The sequence below is a fragment of the Macaca fascicularis genome, chromosome 15 (genome assembly GCF_037993035.2).
Source record: "Macaca fascicularis isolate 582-1 chromosome 15, T2T-MFA8v1.1".
NCBI lineage: Eukaryota > Metazoa > Chordata > Mammalia > Primates > Cercopithecidae > Macaca > Macaca fascicularis.
Genome location: NC_088389.1, coordinates 3641832 through 3656809, shown reverse-complemented (window position 1 = coordinate 3656809; position 14978 = coordinate 3641832). Strand labels below are relative to the sequence as shown.

Below are 14978 nucleotides of genomic sequence, written 5' to 3'. Positions count from 1 at the left end.
GTGTGTCTGTGTCCTGATCTCCTCTTCTTATAAGGACACCAGTTTTGTGGGATTAGGCCCCACCCTCACGGCCTCACCTTAATGACTTCTTTAAAGACCTTGTCTCCAAACACAGCCGCACGCTGAGATACTGGCGGTCAGGACTTTAGCATGGTAGCCTGGGGGGACAAAACTCCGCCCGAGATAAGGGGGTGCCCTTGTTGCATGTGGGACCCTGCTGGGACCTCGCAGCTCTCAGGATGGCTGTGCTCTGGGCATTCCCCCGGTTTAGAACACAGAGGCTCCCGAACTCCCCCAAGCAGGGAACCCCCTCTTCCCTGAAGCATCTTACGGGACTTGGGGTTGTGGGGTGCAGAGGGATACCCCACTCTTCCCCCAGTCAGCCCAGAGGGCCTCCTAGAGAGCCCAGAGGGTCCCTCCCTCTCGAGGCTGGCAGCTGAGACTGCTCCTTATGGGCACAAGTCAAGTGGGGACGGCCCATCCTTACCTGGGCTCCTTCCCAACCCCAGCCCCAGGCTCTACAGGACACAGCAGGAAGGCAGGGCTAAGCCCAGACCCTTCCACTGACCACTGCTACCCTAAAAGCAGGGCTGAGACCCTCTCCGGGGAGGGAGGTGACAGCTTCGGGTGCAGGTTCTGTTCGTGTGTTGACAGCGAGCCTGGCCATGGGAAGAGGGTGGGCCCAGGGATGCGGCCCTCACCACCTGGTCCCGGCAGCATTAGGGCTGGCAGAGGCGTAAGTGACACCCAGGCCACCAACCGCTGGGACAGGCGAGCGTCAGGGTCCCGCTGGAGCGCCGTGGGTTTGGATGCTTCGGATAGAGGCCCAGCTTCCTCAGCTCCCCCCCACCCCCACCCCTCACCCTGCGGTTCACCTGGCAGGGTTTGTGCAGCCGACGGACCTTGTCTGCACAGGGCTCCAGTCCTCAGCCGGGTTCTGCACAGGCCGGCAAAGCCCCAGGTCCCTTTGCCCATAGGCTGCTGTCCTCCCCTTGGGAGCCCCTGGGTGGGTCCTCTACACGTGTGCTTGGTGGCCCCTCCTGAAATCAGCAGGGACGGCTGTCCTGGGCCTCAGGCTGTGGGACGTCTGACAGGCGGTGGTTTCCTCAACACTCAGACAACAGGGCCTTGGGCAGAGTAGATGGGAGGCCCCACGCACAGCTCAGTACACTTAGCTGGGGCTCTATCGGGAGATGCGGAGGGACGCGGCCAGGGAGCACTTGGGAGAGAGGACACAGTGGCCACCAGCAGGGAGAAGCCCAGCCAGGGCCTGGCCACGCCGGACCTGACCCCACAGGCCAGGCAAACCCACTGCCATGGGCCGAGGCACTGCCAGGCTCCTGCCAGCCTCTGACACAGCTGTTGCCCTGGCTCAGAGCTTTGGGCAGCACCGGGGTCCAGTGAGAGGAAACCTGAGCTGGAAAAACACACAGAATCTGCCAGAAGCTCTGAGCAAACCTGAAGATCAGACCCTTTAAGCCTGGGGTTCCGCCTGCTCCATGTGGAGCGTGCTGACCCGGCCACCATGCCCTGCCGGGACCTCGACTCTCCCAGGGGTGTGTCCAGCTTCCGCCACCCCAGAGACCAGCAGCTGCTAGCGCCAGGGGCACCAGGAGGGTGCCTGCCCACCCAGCGGGCCTGGCATAGGCGGGTGAGCGTGTGCCTGTGACCCCAGGCCGGCTCCCTCCTTTCTCCCTGTGTGGCCTCAGAAGACAGTGGTCCTCTCTGAACTTTTGTTTTCTTTTCTGAAAAATGATTGTTCTGAGGATTAAAAGAGAGAGGTCCCTCTGAAGTCCTTTAAGGAGGAGCTGGTCCAGGACAGGCACATAGTCAATGAAGGCAAAGACCCTCAGCACTCCCACCCTCCCAGCCCCCCACCAGGCCAGTCCTCCGGAGCCCTCAGCTCCCACCGGCCTCTCCCTCTGAGCTTCACACCCAGGGCAGGTTGCAACCACCTTGGTGTCAGCCGCCTGCTGGCCAGTCTGGGACAACTGGGGCCAGGTTGCCTGGGGCCAGGCTGAAGGTGTAGCAGGCGTGTGGTTGCTGGCCTAGTGAAGTGGGGTGTGTCCAGTCCCCTGAGAGGCATGAGCTGTGAGCCCTGGCTTGTCCTATCTCAGGAAGCCTTGGGGCAGGGCTGGCGGGTGCCTCACCCACTGGCCTGTGTGTAGGGCGGGGGAGTGGAGACAAGGGACAGCCTCGCAGACCTCGGCATGAAGTGGAGCTCACCGCGCTCGCTCCTGGATGCTGGGGACCCCTCATGGGGCCTGGGCAGGCTTCGTGCTGAGCAGGGCCAGGACGGGTGCCCAAAGCATCATCACCTGCTTGCGTGGCTGAAGGGTGGCCCTATCCTCGAGTGCGGTTGTCACCCGCTATCTGGCCCAGGCACAGGAGGGTGCATGCGTGGGGATCTCCCAGCGGGCTGTGCTGCTTTCTCGGGCCCTGAGGGGGCCAGGCTCGGCTCAGTGCCCCCACATGGCTCTGCCCATGGGCTGCCTCCTACAGGCACCTCTCCCGTGCCCAGGGGCGCCAAAGGTCCAGGCCCCCCAGGGCCTCCCTGCGTGTCTGTGCCCCACCTGGTCCCAGAGCCCAGGCTCTCCATCTGTCTGTCTGCCACCTTCATCCTTCCGTCTGTCTGTCTGCTGCCTTCTCCATCTGTCCGTCTGTATGCTGCCTTCCGGTTGATGCCCCTCTGGTTGTGTCCCCAGGCTTCCTGTAGAAGATTTCAGCCTGGACTCCTCCCTGTCTCAGTAAGTGTTTTCACGGGAGGGACTGTCTTGGTGGCAGACAAGGGCTCTTAGAGGCATGAGAGCCCTTGTATCTGGGACCCCTCAACCCAGCATCCCCTGCAGCTGGGCCAGGGCCACCAGCACCTCCCAGCACCTCAGGAGCTGGGATGCACTCTCAGAGGCTGTGCCACTCCCCACTGAGCCGCTGGGGCTCTGCCGTTGGTGTTTCCTGACTTCGGCTAAGATGTAGGTCAAAGGGAAGAGGCTTTGAGGCCAGGGCAGCCAGAGCCCCTCAGAGCAGCCAGGCCCTGTGCACTCCTGGGAAGCCCCCCGCTGCCATCCACCTTCAGCACGGTCTCCAGGAGGGGCCCCAGGCTTACTGTTCCGTGCACAGCACCAGCAGCAGAAACCACCGAGCACTCAGCACTCACGGCTGCTGAGCATCCAGGGGCCGCCTGTCGCCTCTGGTGGGGCCTATTATTATCCCGAAAGAGTCCTGGAGGCTGGGAGGCCAGTGGCCACCCCCTGGGCCTCCATCTTCCCAGCCCGGGGCCCATGGTGCAAAGGGTAACGGGTGTGAGACAGAAGGCGTGCCCACCACCCAGGGCTCTCCTGGCACCGCCCCAGGCTCCGAGGAGTCAGGTCTCAGACCTGTGGGGGAAACGGATGCGTCTGCGGCCACCCAAGGGGCCGAGGCTATAGTGTGTGCCCTGTGGCACTGTCTGGACACAGCAGATGTTCCTGGACCCTTGGAGGCCCAGCTGGACTCACCCTTCAACCCTGAGTCAGCCTCACCTGGGCCCCTGGCCAAGCCATGGGGGGCCCCAGAGGCCCAAGGGTGTCAAAACAGGGATCCCAGGGGGGACGGAGCCATGTGTCTGCCCTTTCTGGGCCCTTGGGCGTGTCAGATGCTCTGTCCAGGCTCAGAATAGCTGGCCCCAGGGTTGGCAGTGGGCCTGCCCTTTCTTCCTGCCTGCCTGGTGCCGGGAGCAGAGGCCTGCGTGGAGCTCCCAGGCACCTGCCTAAGAGCCAGCCGGCACCCAGCCACTGACAGAGAGGCAGCTCGGACCTCGGCCCCATGTGAGTGCAGGGCTATGGTGGGCCCCGAGGCGTGTGCCTGGCAGCCTGGAGCTGGTGTGGAGCTTCCCGGCATGGCCATCTGTGCAGGGCCACCTGCCAAGAATCCCTGGAAGGCCAGTCCCCCAGCCTGCAGCTGGCCTGCCGGTCAGCAGGGAGAAGCGTTTCCATCCGGCCTCTGCCGACCGCATTTGTCACAGGGCAGCCGGCACTTGCCTCAGAGGGTCCTGTCTTGCTGTGGGGGTGGGCACTGTGAGAGCCCCTTTGTAGCACAAGGGCCTCCTCAGGCAGAGCAGTGCTGAGTCCCCGGGCACCGGCAGGCAGTGGGCATGGGTGCACACGGGGCCCAGGCCTGTCTCAACACCAGCCATGCCGGACTGGGGCGGAGCCACCACCTGGGGACAGACTCCCCTGCTGCCCCGACGGGGAGCCCTAAGGACCCAGGCCCGGCACTGCCTCTGACCTGCTGAGTGATTGGGGCAAGTGCGGGCCTCAGGGAGCCTCGGGGGCTGCAGCGGGCCTCAGCTGACTGGGAGCTGCCCTGTCCTCACGGTGCCAGGGACAGGCTATTCGCCACAGGCCAGTGCCGCTGACGGCTCTCCTAGGGCCAGGGCCAGGGTTTGGCCTGTGGATTCCTCAGGGACCATGGCCTCACCCCAGGGAGTGCACAAGGGACTGTCTGAGGCTCCCTGCTGCGTCCGGGACCCCCTGGCCAGGCCTGCCTGCGCGTGCCCGTGAGTCCCACCAGCCGTGTGCCTTGTTGCTGGGCTGTAGGCCGTGGGCAGTGGTGGTCCCTGGTGTGGCCCGTCCTCCCCGCCAGCCGAAATGCAGACTGGCAGAGGTCAGACGGGCCCAGCCCCCTGTGGTGCGTGTGTGGCTGCGCCCCTGAGCCCGCCTCCCAGGGTGGGGGTTGGGACCTGCGGCCGGGGGTCCAGGAGTGCCAGGTGTGGACTCTGCTTGGGAACGGCGATGTTCCCACACAGATGCTGCCGTGAGCACTCGCATGCTATCTGCCTGGTGAACAAATGAGTGAACTGATGAGTGGATGAGAATGGACGCAGGAAGTAGATTATTCTACCCTGTGCTTGCCCATTGGCCTGGGAGCCCACATTCATAGGCAGGTTCTTCCCAGCCCTGAGGGCGGCTCCCCGTGGGAGTTCTCGGTCGTCTCCCACCTCTCGGGGCGCTCCACTGAGCCCACGCCCGGCTCCCAGGAGCAACTTGCCATGAGCCGGTCCCTGCTTTCCCACAGGCCGGGCCCTGACAGGAAGCGGAGAGTGTGGCTCCACCCGGGGTCCCATCTCTGCCCGTGGTCCACCCTTGTGGCTTCATAGCCTGGGACCCACAGTGAGTCGAAGGCCTGCACTGTCTCTTCCGGCCGACGTGGGTCCTGATGGTTTGAGCAGACGGGCGCTGGCCCCCAGATGAGCACCGGGGCACTCCAGTGCCTGGAGCCTCCGAGCAAGGGCATCGTCCCAGGAGAAGCCTGGGACACAGAGGCCATTGTTTCTCTGTCACCACAGGCAGAGCTCCTCCACCTGTCCGCTGTCCTCGGGACACCCCAGGAGTTGGTGCCTGTCCTGGTTCCCCTTCCCCAGGGAGGAGGCCCAGGCGCTGGCAGGTGGAGGGGAACGGCCGGGCAGAGGAGCGGCCGGGAAGAGGAGCAGCAGGGCCTGTGTAGCCTCAGAGGGCTCACTAAGTCTCAGCCCTGGGCCTCTGGCTGCCAGGCCAGGAGTATGCTGTGACTCTGAGGAGCTAGCAGAACCCTCCAGGCTACCAGTGTCCGTGAACCTCTGGCACAGCAAGGAAGCTTGGGCCACTCTGGCTGGAACCACCAGGCGGGTCTACACCAGCCGGGTCGGCCTGGAGCTGACCCCAGCCAGGCCTCTGCAGCCACAGGCTCCCTCCCCAGGTGCCGCTGCGTGATTCGTTAAGACAGATCACACCAGTCACCTGAAATACACTTCAGGGGAAAATAGATGGTTTTTATCTCCTTTTTGTGGTGGTGCTAGGAGAAGTGGGCGGCCACAGTTCATTAAAAATTAAAAGCAGAGGAAGCTTCATTAATTTCTCTGGCATTGCAGGCTCCGGTTTCTCAGGGAACAGGCCTGCCAGGCCCCAGCGTTTCTCTGGGTCCACGTGGAGGATGCCTTCCGTGCGGGTGGGCACTCCCCGCTGAGCACCGTGGGGGGCTGCCCAGATTGGGGCCCACGGCCTCTGGGTGAGGGGACCAGGGTCTGGCTGGGCTGTCTCCCTAAAGAGCTCAGTGCTCCGTTTCCGGGGTGCCAGGAGGAGACCCAGGGGCCTCAAAGAGAAGCTGTTGGGGGCAGGAGACCCAGGGGCCTCAAAGAGAAGCTGTTGGGGGCAGGACTAGTCCCAGGTCAGCAGTCCTCAACCCCACTGTGTCTGGGGAGGAACTTGGCTGTCCGGAAGCCAGTGAGGCCCTGGCGATGGCCAGGGTTGCATTTCTCTGTTTCCTGGCTGTGGAGGCCAACAGGAGCCCAGTGGGACGCACTGGCTGCGTGGTCTTGGCAGGCAGTTGCAGAGGCCCAAGGCCCAGAGTCCCAGCTGCCCCAGGTCCATGGGGAGGTAAAGGGAGGAGCAGGAGCTCCTGGGAGGCCCATGACCACTAGAGGGCTGGGGGTGTGGCCAGAGCTGGCTGGAGAGATGGAGCTGACTGGGTGTTGCCTTGAAGCGGAGTGTGGGACGATGGTCAGGGTGGAGCTGGGCACCCCCGCCTAGGAGGAGTGGTCAGGCAGGAGCCCCAGGCCCGGAGGGAGGTCAGAGGGAGAAACATTCTGAGGGCAGAGCTGCGGGACCTGCTGATGGCTCTGGTCTGGGGGAGAGGATGGCTCTGCTCTAGGTCTAGGGGATGGCTCTGGTCTGGGGGAGAGGAGCCTGAGGTTGGTGGGGGGTAGCTGGCCTGGTGCCATCAGGAATGAAGAATTCTGCGTGGGTGGGGCGGGGGGTGGATGCCAGAGGGTAGAGTGGGACTGGACGGCTGCCAGCAGAGCCAGTTGGGAAGTCACCCCTGCGTGGTACTTAATTCCTGGGCTGGGTGGGGGAGAGGCACCTGTGGCCAGCCCTGGGGTCCCCCAAGGAGAACGGAGTGGAGAGGAGAAAACCAGAGCTCTGGGAGGCCGTGCTGAGAGGCCCGGGGAGGAGGGGAGATTCTGGGGCCTGGTCACCATGAAGGGCATGGTGAGGCTCCCTGCCAGACAGGGGAGGGTGGGAGGCAGTAGGGGCAGGTGAGGTGGGCAGATCCCCCGCATTGAGGCTTTTGCCGTGGAGGGCAGGACGGTGGTGGGGAGGCAGGCAGGGTGGGTTCCTAAGCTCCATGCTTTTAGGATCCGGTGGTCCCTGGGTACCCCTGGCAGTGAGGGGAGGAGGGCCTTAGGAAACCCTGGGCTCAGCCCCCAGGGGCAGCTCCCCCCTCAGCTCTGCCTCCCCACCGACATGGCCAGACCAGGCCCAGCACAGCCTGGACCTCCAGCATCGTGTCTGAGCCTCTCATTCAGAGAGAAAGACAGTGGACAAGCCCCCCAAAGAGACCCTCATGCAGTGAGGGCCCTCCCCAGCCAGAGCTCCAGGCACACAGATGAGAGGCGTGGGGCAGGAGGAGGGGCTGGGGGACCGAGCAGAGCTGTCTGCGCTGAGGGGTTCCAGGGTGAGAAGCGTGGGGCAGGAGGAGGGGCTAGGGGACCGAGCAGAGCTGTCTGCACTGAGGGGTTCCAGGGCATGGTGGGGCACTCTGGGGGCAGACTGACCCCCGATTAGCACCGGGTTCAGACCCCACTGGTCTGTGGGAGGCTTGTCCCACCGCCTGGCTCCAGAGGCCCCAAGTATGCCAGGTGGGGTGACCAACCTGCCCCAGGACTTGGCCTGAGTCTCCTTTTCAGCATGGGACAAGGGCACCTTGTCCATGGGACAAGAGCCACGCGCCTCTTCCTGGGCCCTGACCCTTCTTTCTTTCTTTCTTTATTATTTGTTTTTGAGACAGGGCCTCGCTGTCACCTAGGCTAGGGTGCAGTGACGTGTTGAAGGCACACTTCAGCCTCAAACTCCTAAGTTCAAACGATTCTCCTACCTCAGCCTCCCGAGAAGCTGGGACTACAGGCACGTGCCACCATGCCTGGCTATTTTTTATAGAGACAGGGGGTCTTGCTATGTTGCCTGGGCTGGTCTCAAACTCCTGGCCTCGAGCGATCCTCTCACCTCTGCCTCCCAAGGTCCTGGGATTACAGGCATCTGCGACCGGCCTCTGGCCCCTTCTTGAGCTCTGTAACCAGCAGAGGCCACGGTGGCCACTGGGGCAGATCAAGGCAGGTGCTGGGACTCCACCAAGGCCCCTCCTGCCCGCCCCACGGCAGCCCCACCACGAAGGCTGCTGCACACACCTGGTCCACATCACTTACCCTGAGTGTTGTGAGCTTTGGGAAACACCGAATATTTTAATCACTTTTGGAGATGTTGGGGTCACCAGCCCCGGGCCAGGTAGTGACATCAAATTCTCAGATTCGATTGATGGGAGCCAGTGCCTGCTCGGAGGGGAGGTGAGGCTCACAGCTCGCCCACTGAGTGTCACAGCCTCCTGCCCTGGTGGACGGTCACAAGGAAGGGGTTGAGGCAGGAACAGGGGTTGGGCTGGTGTGTACCTCCCCCTACCTCTGGACAGCTGCCCTGGGACCTCTACTTGAACGCTGCCTCCTCCACGCAGCCCTCCAGGATCCTTCCAGGCAGCACAAGTCTTCCTCTGGGCTCCCCTGTCTGTCTGCCCTACTGTGTTGTGGCCCTCGCACTGCACTGGGCAGGGGGCCCATGCTGAGGAGCTCACCTGGACTGCGTGTTCTGCCCCCATACCATCCCTGAGGGAGGCAGGGCACCTCTCTTTGACCCCAGGGAGCAAGGCCAGGCACCAGAGGCAGCCCCCGAGGGCTAAGGCAGCCGAGTGATAGGAGTAGACATCATGGAGGTCACAGTGGCCATAGCTGGGAGCAGTCGAGGGCCCCATGGAGGACAGCCCAGCACCCCAGGGCACAGGCCGTTTAGTGGGACACGTGCTCCGCCTCCCCAGAGATGGCTGCGCCTGCTGCAGGAACCCTGGCTCCGGGTCTCACTCCTGTCTGTCCTGCAGGCTGGCAGCATTGGAGTTTTCATCTCAGGGGAACATTAAACCCTGGCCCAGCCTGGCCTGCATCCCGGCACAGCCGGGCACAGGAGGCCCTGTGTCCAAGGCTGGGGCAGTGGGGGCAGCAGCCATCCACACCCAGGCTCCATCCTACTCTTGGTGGCCGGCCTGGGTCATGGAGGTGGTGGCCACAGTAGGTGAACCACACAATCTCCCCACTCCACCTCACCCCACCTGCCACCCTCGGTGACTGGCACACTGTGGTCTGTCCTCAGGACCTGGAGGCCAGCAGACTGGCTGACAGGCCCCATGTGCATGGGGGTTGAGGGGTGTCTGGGAACTGGTGGCTGGAGCAGTAAGTGAGCCTGAGGGAAGGGGAGCAGCCCTGGCTGGAGAGGGCCCCGCGGCTGGCCTGTGGGCTGGGTGCAGGGATGCCCACTTCCCACCAGCCCATCTTCCCCGACAGCCCTTGAGGCTGCAGTGCTCCATAGCCGTGGAGCACAGCCACCAGCAGCCTCCAGACAGAGCAGCTGACCATCAGCTGTGGACGTCCTGTCTGACGCAGGTCCTCCGGTGTGCTCTCAGCACTCGCGGTGTCCTGAGCACCGTGCCCAGAGCCATATGGGCAACTTTACCTCCTGGCAGCTGCCCTGCAACCACGGAGGCTTGGGCGAGGGTGTGTGGAGTGGGTGCCGCACCCTAAGCCCCAACAGGGCGGCTTGGAGGGCCCAGACTCACAGCAGTGAGTGCCCAGGGGTGCAGTGAGGACTCTTGAGAGGAGCCGAGGCTGGGTCAGCTGTCTGCTGGGTGTGACGGACACCAGGGCCCTCCCAGGTCTGAGATGGAGGCCCCTGCTGGGCCCCATCTGTCTTCTCAACTCCTGCAGTTGGAAAGTTGGAAGCAGTCAGTCGGACTGGGGCTTCCGGCGTGTCCCCAGCCTGAGCCCCCACTGGTCCTGAGCCCCCACGCCCCTCTCTGCCCCTCCAGGGTCCAGGTGGAGTTCTACGTCAATGAGAACACCTTCAAGGAGAGGCTCAAGCTGTTCTTCATCAAAAACCAAAGATCGAGTGAGTGGGGTGCCTGGAGGGCCACTCCCAGGCAGGGAGGTGTTGAGGGCGCTGGGAGCAAGGCTGGCAATGGCAAAGGCTGGGGCTGTGAGCTCAGGGAAGAGTCCATGGGGTGGGAGCCGCCTGAGTGCTGCGGGGGGATTTGGAAGCAGGGTGGGGGTGGGTGTGCATGGTGAGTGGGGCACCGGGTCGCCCCCTCTTAGCTTCACACTATCTGAGACCAGGACCTCTCCAGCGGGACCCATGGGGACACTGCCCTGCGTGCTGGACACCGGGCTGGGTGGGGCAGGACCATCCACAGGTGCCCGCAAGGTCTCCCCTGTGGACACGCCCTGCCCCCCACCCCTCCATACAGCCGCACCCTCCCCAACAGCTCCCTGCCCCGTTCCCAGCCAGAGCTTGGCCTCATGGCCCCCCAAGGGCCACAGGGTGAGGACTTGGGGGTTTTCCCAGGGGCTCCACATTCACCTGCCTGCTCCCCAATCCTCATCCTGGCCCCCAAGAAGTGGAGTGGCCTCTAGAAATCTGCTGCACCCCACGTGCTGTAAGGTGGGGCCAGGGATGGAGCCTCTCAGAGGCTGACCCGGGAGCACCGGCCCCCAAGCAACACAGGGCACGCAGGGCTCTGGGTGCAGCCGGGTGTGGGAGGGGAGCCCAGCTGGGGCCATCCAGAGAGCCCAGTCAGACCCGGGTGCAGGCCCTGCTCCCCGAAGCCCAGGGCTGGGTCAGAGCCCTGAGGCCGCTGCCCTCCCCGCAGGCCTAAGGATCCGGCTGTTCAACTTCTCCCTGAAGCTCCTCACCTGCCTGCTCTACATCGTGCGCGTCCTGCTTGACGACCCGGCCCTGGGCATTGGATGGTGGGCCACCTGCGCGGCTGGGCGAGGGGTCGAGGGTCCCAGGGCTGAGCTTTCCTGCTGGGCCATTACAGAGGCTGATGGCGTCCCTGAGGGAGCTCCTGTGCCCGGGGCCTTGGGGAGTCCTTCCTTCTCCAGCGCCTGTCCCAGGATGGAAAAAGCCAAGGACTCAGTGCCCAGGTTCCCACAGACGGCTCAGCGTAGGGAGAAGGGTCCCCGTCGTAGACTTCCAGCTGTGCCCTTAGCTGCTAGTGAACCCCAGAAGGTCCACAGAAAGGCTGGAGCATCTAGGAAGCCCCTCCCTGCCCCCACAAGTGTCTTCGTGCTCACTTGAGCTTCTGCAGGTCAGGGGAGGGGGCACCCAGCCCCCCGGGAAAGCCCTAGCTGTTTCTGGGGGTGTCTTCTACCCTCCTGGGTCCCAAGGAGTCCCCTTCCCAGGGCCCATCGTCCTGGGGCCAATGCTCCAGGGACTTCCGGGAGAGGTGCTCAGGCAGCCGTGTGCACTGTCAGGTCCTCACCAGCCTCGCAGCAGCCACCATGAGGGTGCGTGGGAACTCGCTCTCTCTGAGTCCTGTTCCGTCTCCTTCTGCTGTTGCTGCTTCGAGAAGTGGCAGCTGCTGGGACCTACTCTGTGCCCAGGGCGCCTTGGTGACTCCTGCTCCCTCTGTGTGGGTCCCAGGGGACATCAGCAGGGCCCTGCGGCCCTCAGTGCCGGATTGTCCTGAGTCATGTCTTTGGGGACCAGCCCCCAACCCCAGTCCTCTCGCTCTGGCTCCCTGGCACTTGGATGCTGTGCTCTGTGTCCTGTTTCTTCTGTCCCCTCTCCTGCCTCGTTCCCTCATTCCCTCATTCACTTGTTCTGTCCTGCTTCCTGGTTTCCAGAAATCCTTCCTCTGAATGTCCTTCCGAGGATGGCATCTCCAGTCCTTTCCTGTTTTATAGTTTCCCCATCTGCTGGGCCCTTTTCTCCCGAGCTCACATTGGGCCCTGATTTTTTCATACCCGTAATCACCTCAAATGTCTGGTGCTGTTTATGCATAAGAGTGCTCAGGCACCGAGGGGCTCTGCAGCCACATGTGTGGTGTGGTTGTCACCATCCAGCCATCGGGGTGAACCCTGCCAGGATGCTGGTCCCCTCTCTGGCTGTGCAGAGCAGGTTCTTCCTTGGAGAGGAAGGCCTGACTGCCGGGAGCCTGGCTTCTGGGGCCTAAAGGTGTGCATGTGAACTTTTGCTCAATCCCCTTTTAACCTGTTACCCCATCACGGGGTGCCTGGCATCCCCAGGCCAGAGACATACCCTCTCCTAAGAATCAACCTTCTGTCTTTGTCTAGGTCGGAAGAGGGCAGAACCCACTAGGGTAGTTTGAGAAGGAGAACTGGGCCCTAACTGACTTTCAGGCTACTTTCCTGGGTCACCCCCCACCCCAAGTCCCAGGGGCCCCGGGGCTTCTGGTTTCACCTCCCCACAGGGCCCAAGTCTGTTATGTTCACTGCCCATGAACATAACATAGGGCAGACAGCGAGGGTACATCCCACATCTGCGGGATTGGGGGTAGCCCCGACTCAACAGCAACACACTGGTTCTGCCTGTGTTGACAACAGGCTCCCAGGGAGGGGCACTACATGGCCAGAGAGAGCACTTGGGAACACTCAGGGCCTCCCCAAGGCCAGAGCTGCCTTGAACAAGGCTGGACAGTGCTCAAGAGACAGGGAGAGGAAGCTCCTATCCCTAGGTGCTGAAGCCAAGAGGCACGTCCCTAAGCTGCTTCTGAGGACAAGCAACCCCCAAGTCACCTGGAACCAGCTGCTGCGACAGTGACCAGGGCATGGCCAACATGCTAGTTTTGTCCCAGACCATCACCAATGCTCATGCCCTAGCACAGCATCCAAGACGTGGACGGGGGTGGGAAGATGGGTTGATGATGGATGGATGGATGGATGGATGGATGGATGGATGGATGGATGGATGGATGGAGTGGATGGAGTGGATGGAGGAATGAGTGGATGGGTGGATGGATGGATGGAGTGGATGGATGGAGAGATGAGTGGATGGGTGGATGATGGATGGATGGATAGAGTGGATGGATGGAGGGATGAGTGGATGGGTGGATGATGGATGGATGGATGGATGGGTGGATGGGTGGATGGGTGGAGGAATAGATGTTGGATGGAAGGATGAGTGAATGGGTGGAGGAATGAGTGGATGGGTGGAGGGATGAGTGAATGGAGAGATGAGCAGATGGATGGATGGATGGACAGATGAGTAGATGGATAGATGAGTGGATGGATGGGGAGATGAACAGATGGATGGAGGGATGGATGGATGATAGATGGATGGACAGATGAGTAGATGGATAGATGGATGAGTGGATGGATAGACAGTGAGTGGATGACTGGAGGATGGATGAAAGGATGAGTGGATGGATGGATGAGTGAGTGGAAAGATAGATGAGTGATGGATGATAGATGGATGTCCAGATACTTTTGTGGGCATTGAGTTTGCAACAAGCCTATTAAAAATCAGGGGAAAGTGGGTCAGTTGAAAGAAAAGACAAAAGGAGCTGGCCATCGCCAGGGGCCTTGTGAGCAGTGAGGTCTCCTTGGTCAGTGACGCTGGCATTGGTGATGGTCTGGGACAAAACTAACGTGTTGGCCACGCCCTGGTCACTGTCGCAGCAGCTGGTTCCATGCGGCTTGGGGGTCGCTTGTCCTGAGAAGCAGCTTAGGGATGTGCCTCTTGGAGTCAGCACCTAGGGATAGGAGCTTCCTCTCCCTGTCTCTTGAGCACTGTCCAGCCTTGTTCAAGGCAGCTCTGGCCTTGGGGAGGCCCTGAGTGTTCCCATGTGCTCTCTCTGGCCATGCAGTGCCCCTCCCTGGGAGCCTGTTGTCAACACAGGCAGAACCAGTGTGTTCTGGGTCAGGGCTACCCCCAATCCCGCAGATGTGGGATGTACCCTCACTGTCTGCCTGCTGGGCTGAGCAGAGACCACCCCAGCCTTCCTCAGTTAGAGGCCCTCCTCCAGGATCTCTGCAGTGGGTGGGGAGGGGGCAGACTGCCTTGTCTCCCAGATGTGGGAGCTCAGACCCTTCCAGGATGTGGGGGGTAGCCCTAGGTGGGTGAGTAGGAGGCCCCCATGAACCTGAGCCTGTGGCAGCCCTCGGGCAGCAAGTCCTTGCAGTGGTGCTGGAGGGGCCTAGGCCAGGCCAGTGCTGTGTCTCTCCACAGCTGGGGCTGCCCAAAGCAGAACTACTCCTTCAATGACTCGTCCTCCGAGATCAACTGGTAAGTCCACACTCCAGCTCCTAATAGCCAGGTGCTCAGAGGCTGGGGACCAGGGTTGGGTGGGATGGCCAGAGGCTCACACTGCCTGGTCCCCGAGAGACAATGCCCAGCTTCAGCCCAGCAGCCACCCAGGTTCCCCAGAACACATGTGCCCTTGGCCCTGGCCATGGTCAATGCTAGGAATGTCTCCTTCAAGAGGAGCAGTTTGAGAATCATGAGTTCCCAGCCAGTTCCACAGCCTCCACACACTCTTCCTGAGCCCAGTGAGAGATGCAGGGAAGCCTGTCTCCTGGTAAGTTGGCAGCTTCTCTTCCAGTTCACCGTCTTATGGCCAAGGAAGGCGGCTGCCCTGGGCAGGCAGTGGGAGGTGACCGCAGGGCAGCCGGGGTGTCTGGTCCAGAGGTTAAGACCTGTCTCCAGACCCTGCTAGGCGTGTCCCCAGTACCTGAGCCCCTGTCCACATCAGGCGAGGAACTGAGGCTCAGGGAAACCCAGGGGGCTGTCAGTTAGATAGCCCAACCTCCCTGCTCTTAGGGACATTCATGGGAGCCTGGCTCCAGGGACCCAGGTGAAAAAAACAGGACACCCAGGCTGCTGTTGCCTGTCATTTCCAGAGAGGAGAAGCTTTGCTACCCTTGGCAATGTCATGGGCTGCAGGCCAAGGCTCCATGGGAACTCAGCCATGGGCCCCAGCCTCATAAGCACTTCCTGGGGGGCCAGCCCACTGCAGTCCTGCTCCCTCCTCTCTCTCCTTTGCTTCCCTTCTCCTTCCCTTCCCTCCTCCTTACGTTCCCCTCTAAAGGCAAGGTAGGCTCCTTTGGTCCAGCCTCAGTGAATAGCACA

The 14978-nt window shown here is 62.3% G+C and overlaps 1 protein-coding gene across 19 annotated transcripts in view; it reads left to right on the top strand.

Annotated features, from left to right (window-relative positions):
* KCNT1 (potassium sodium-activated channel subfamily T member 1) overlaps positions 1–14978 on the top strand; it is a 93189-nt gene that overhangs the window by 37849 nt on the left and 40362 nt on the right. For 14 of the 19 annotated variants that reach the window (XR_012424110.1, XR_012424109.1, XR_012424108.1 and 11 more), the window contains 3 exons: positions 9919–9998; positions 10756–10855; positions 14079–14135. Coding sequence is in view for 14 of the 19 variants with exons in the window: in XM_065529867.1 (XP_065385939.1) it covers positions 9919–9998; positions 10756–10855; positions 14079–14135 (237 nt within the window). In the remaining 5 variants the exon portion in view is untranslated. Of the gene's footprint in view, positions 1–2705; positions 2748–3691; positions 3807–9918; positions 9999–10755; positions 10856–14078; positions 14136–14978 lie in introns of those variants that run through there. The other 5 variants (XM_065529863.1, XM_065529861.1, XM_045374209.2 and 2 more) reach the window with 2 other exon arrangements.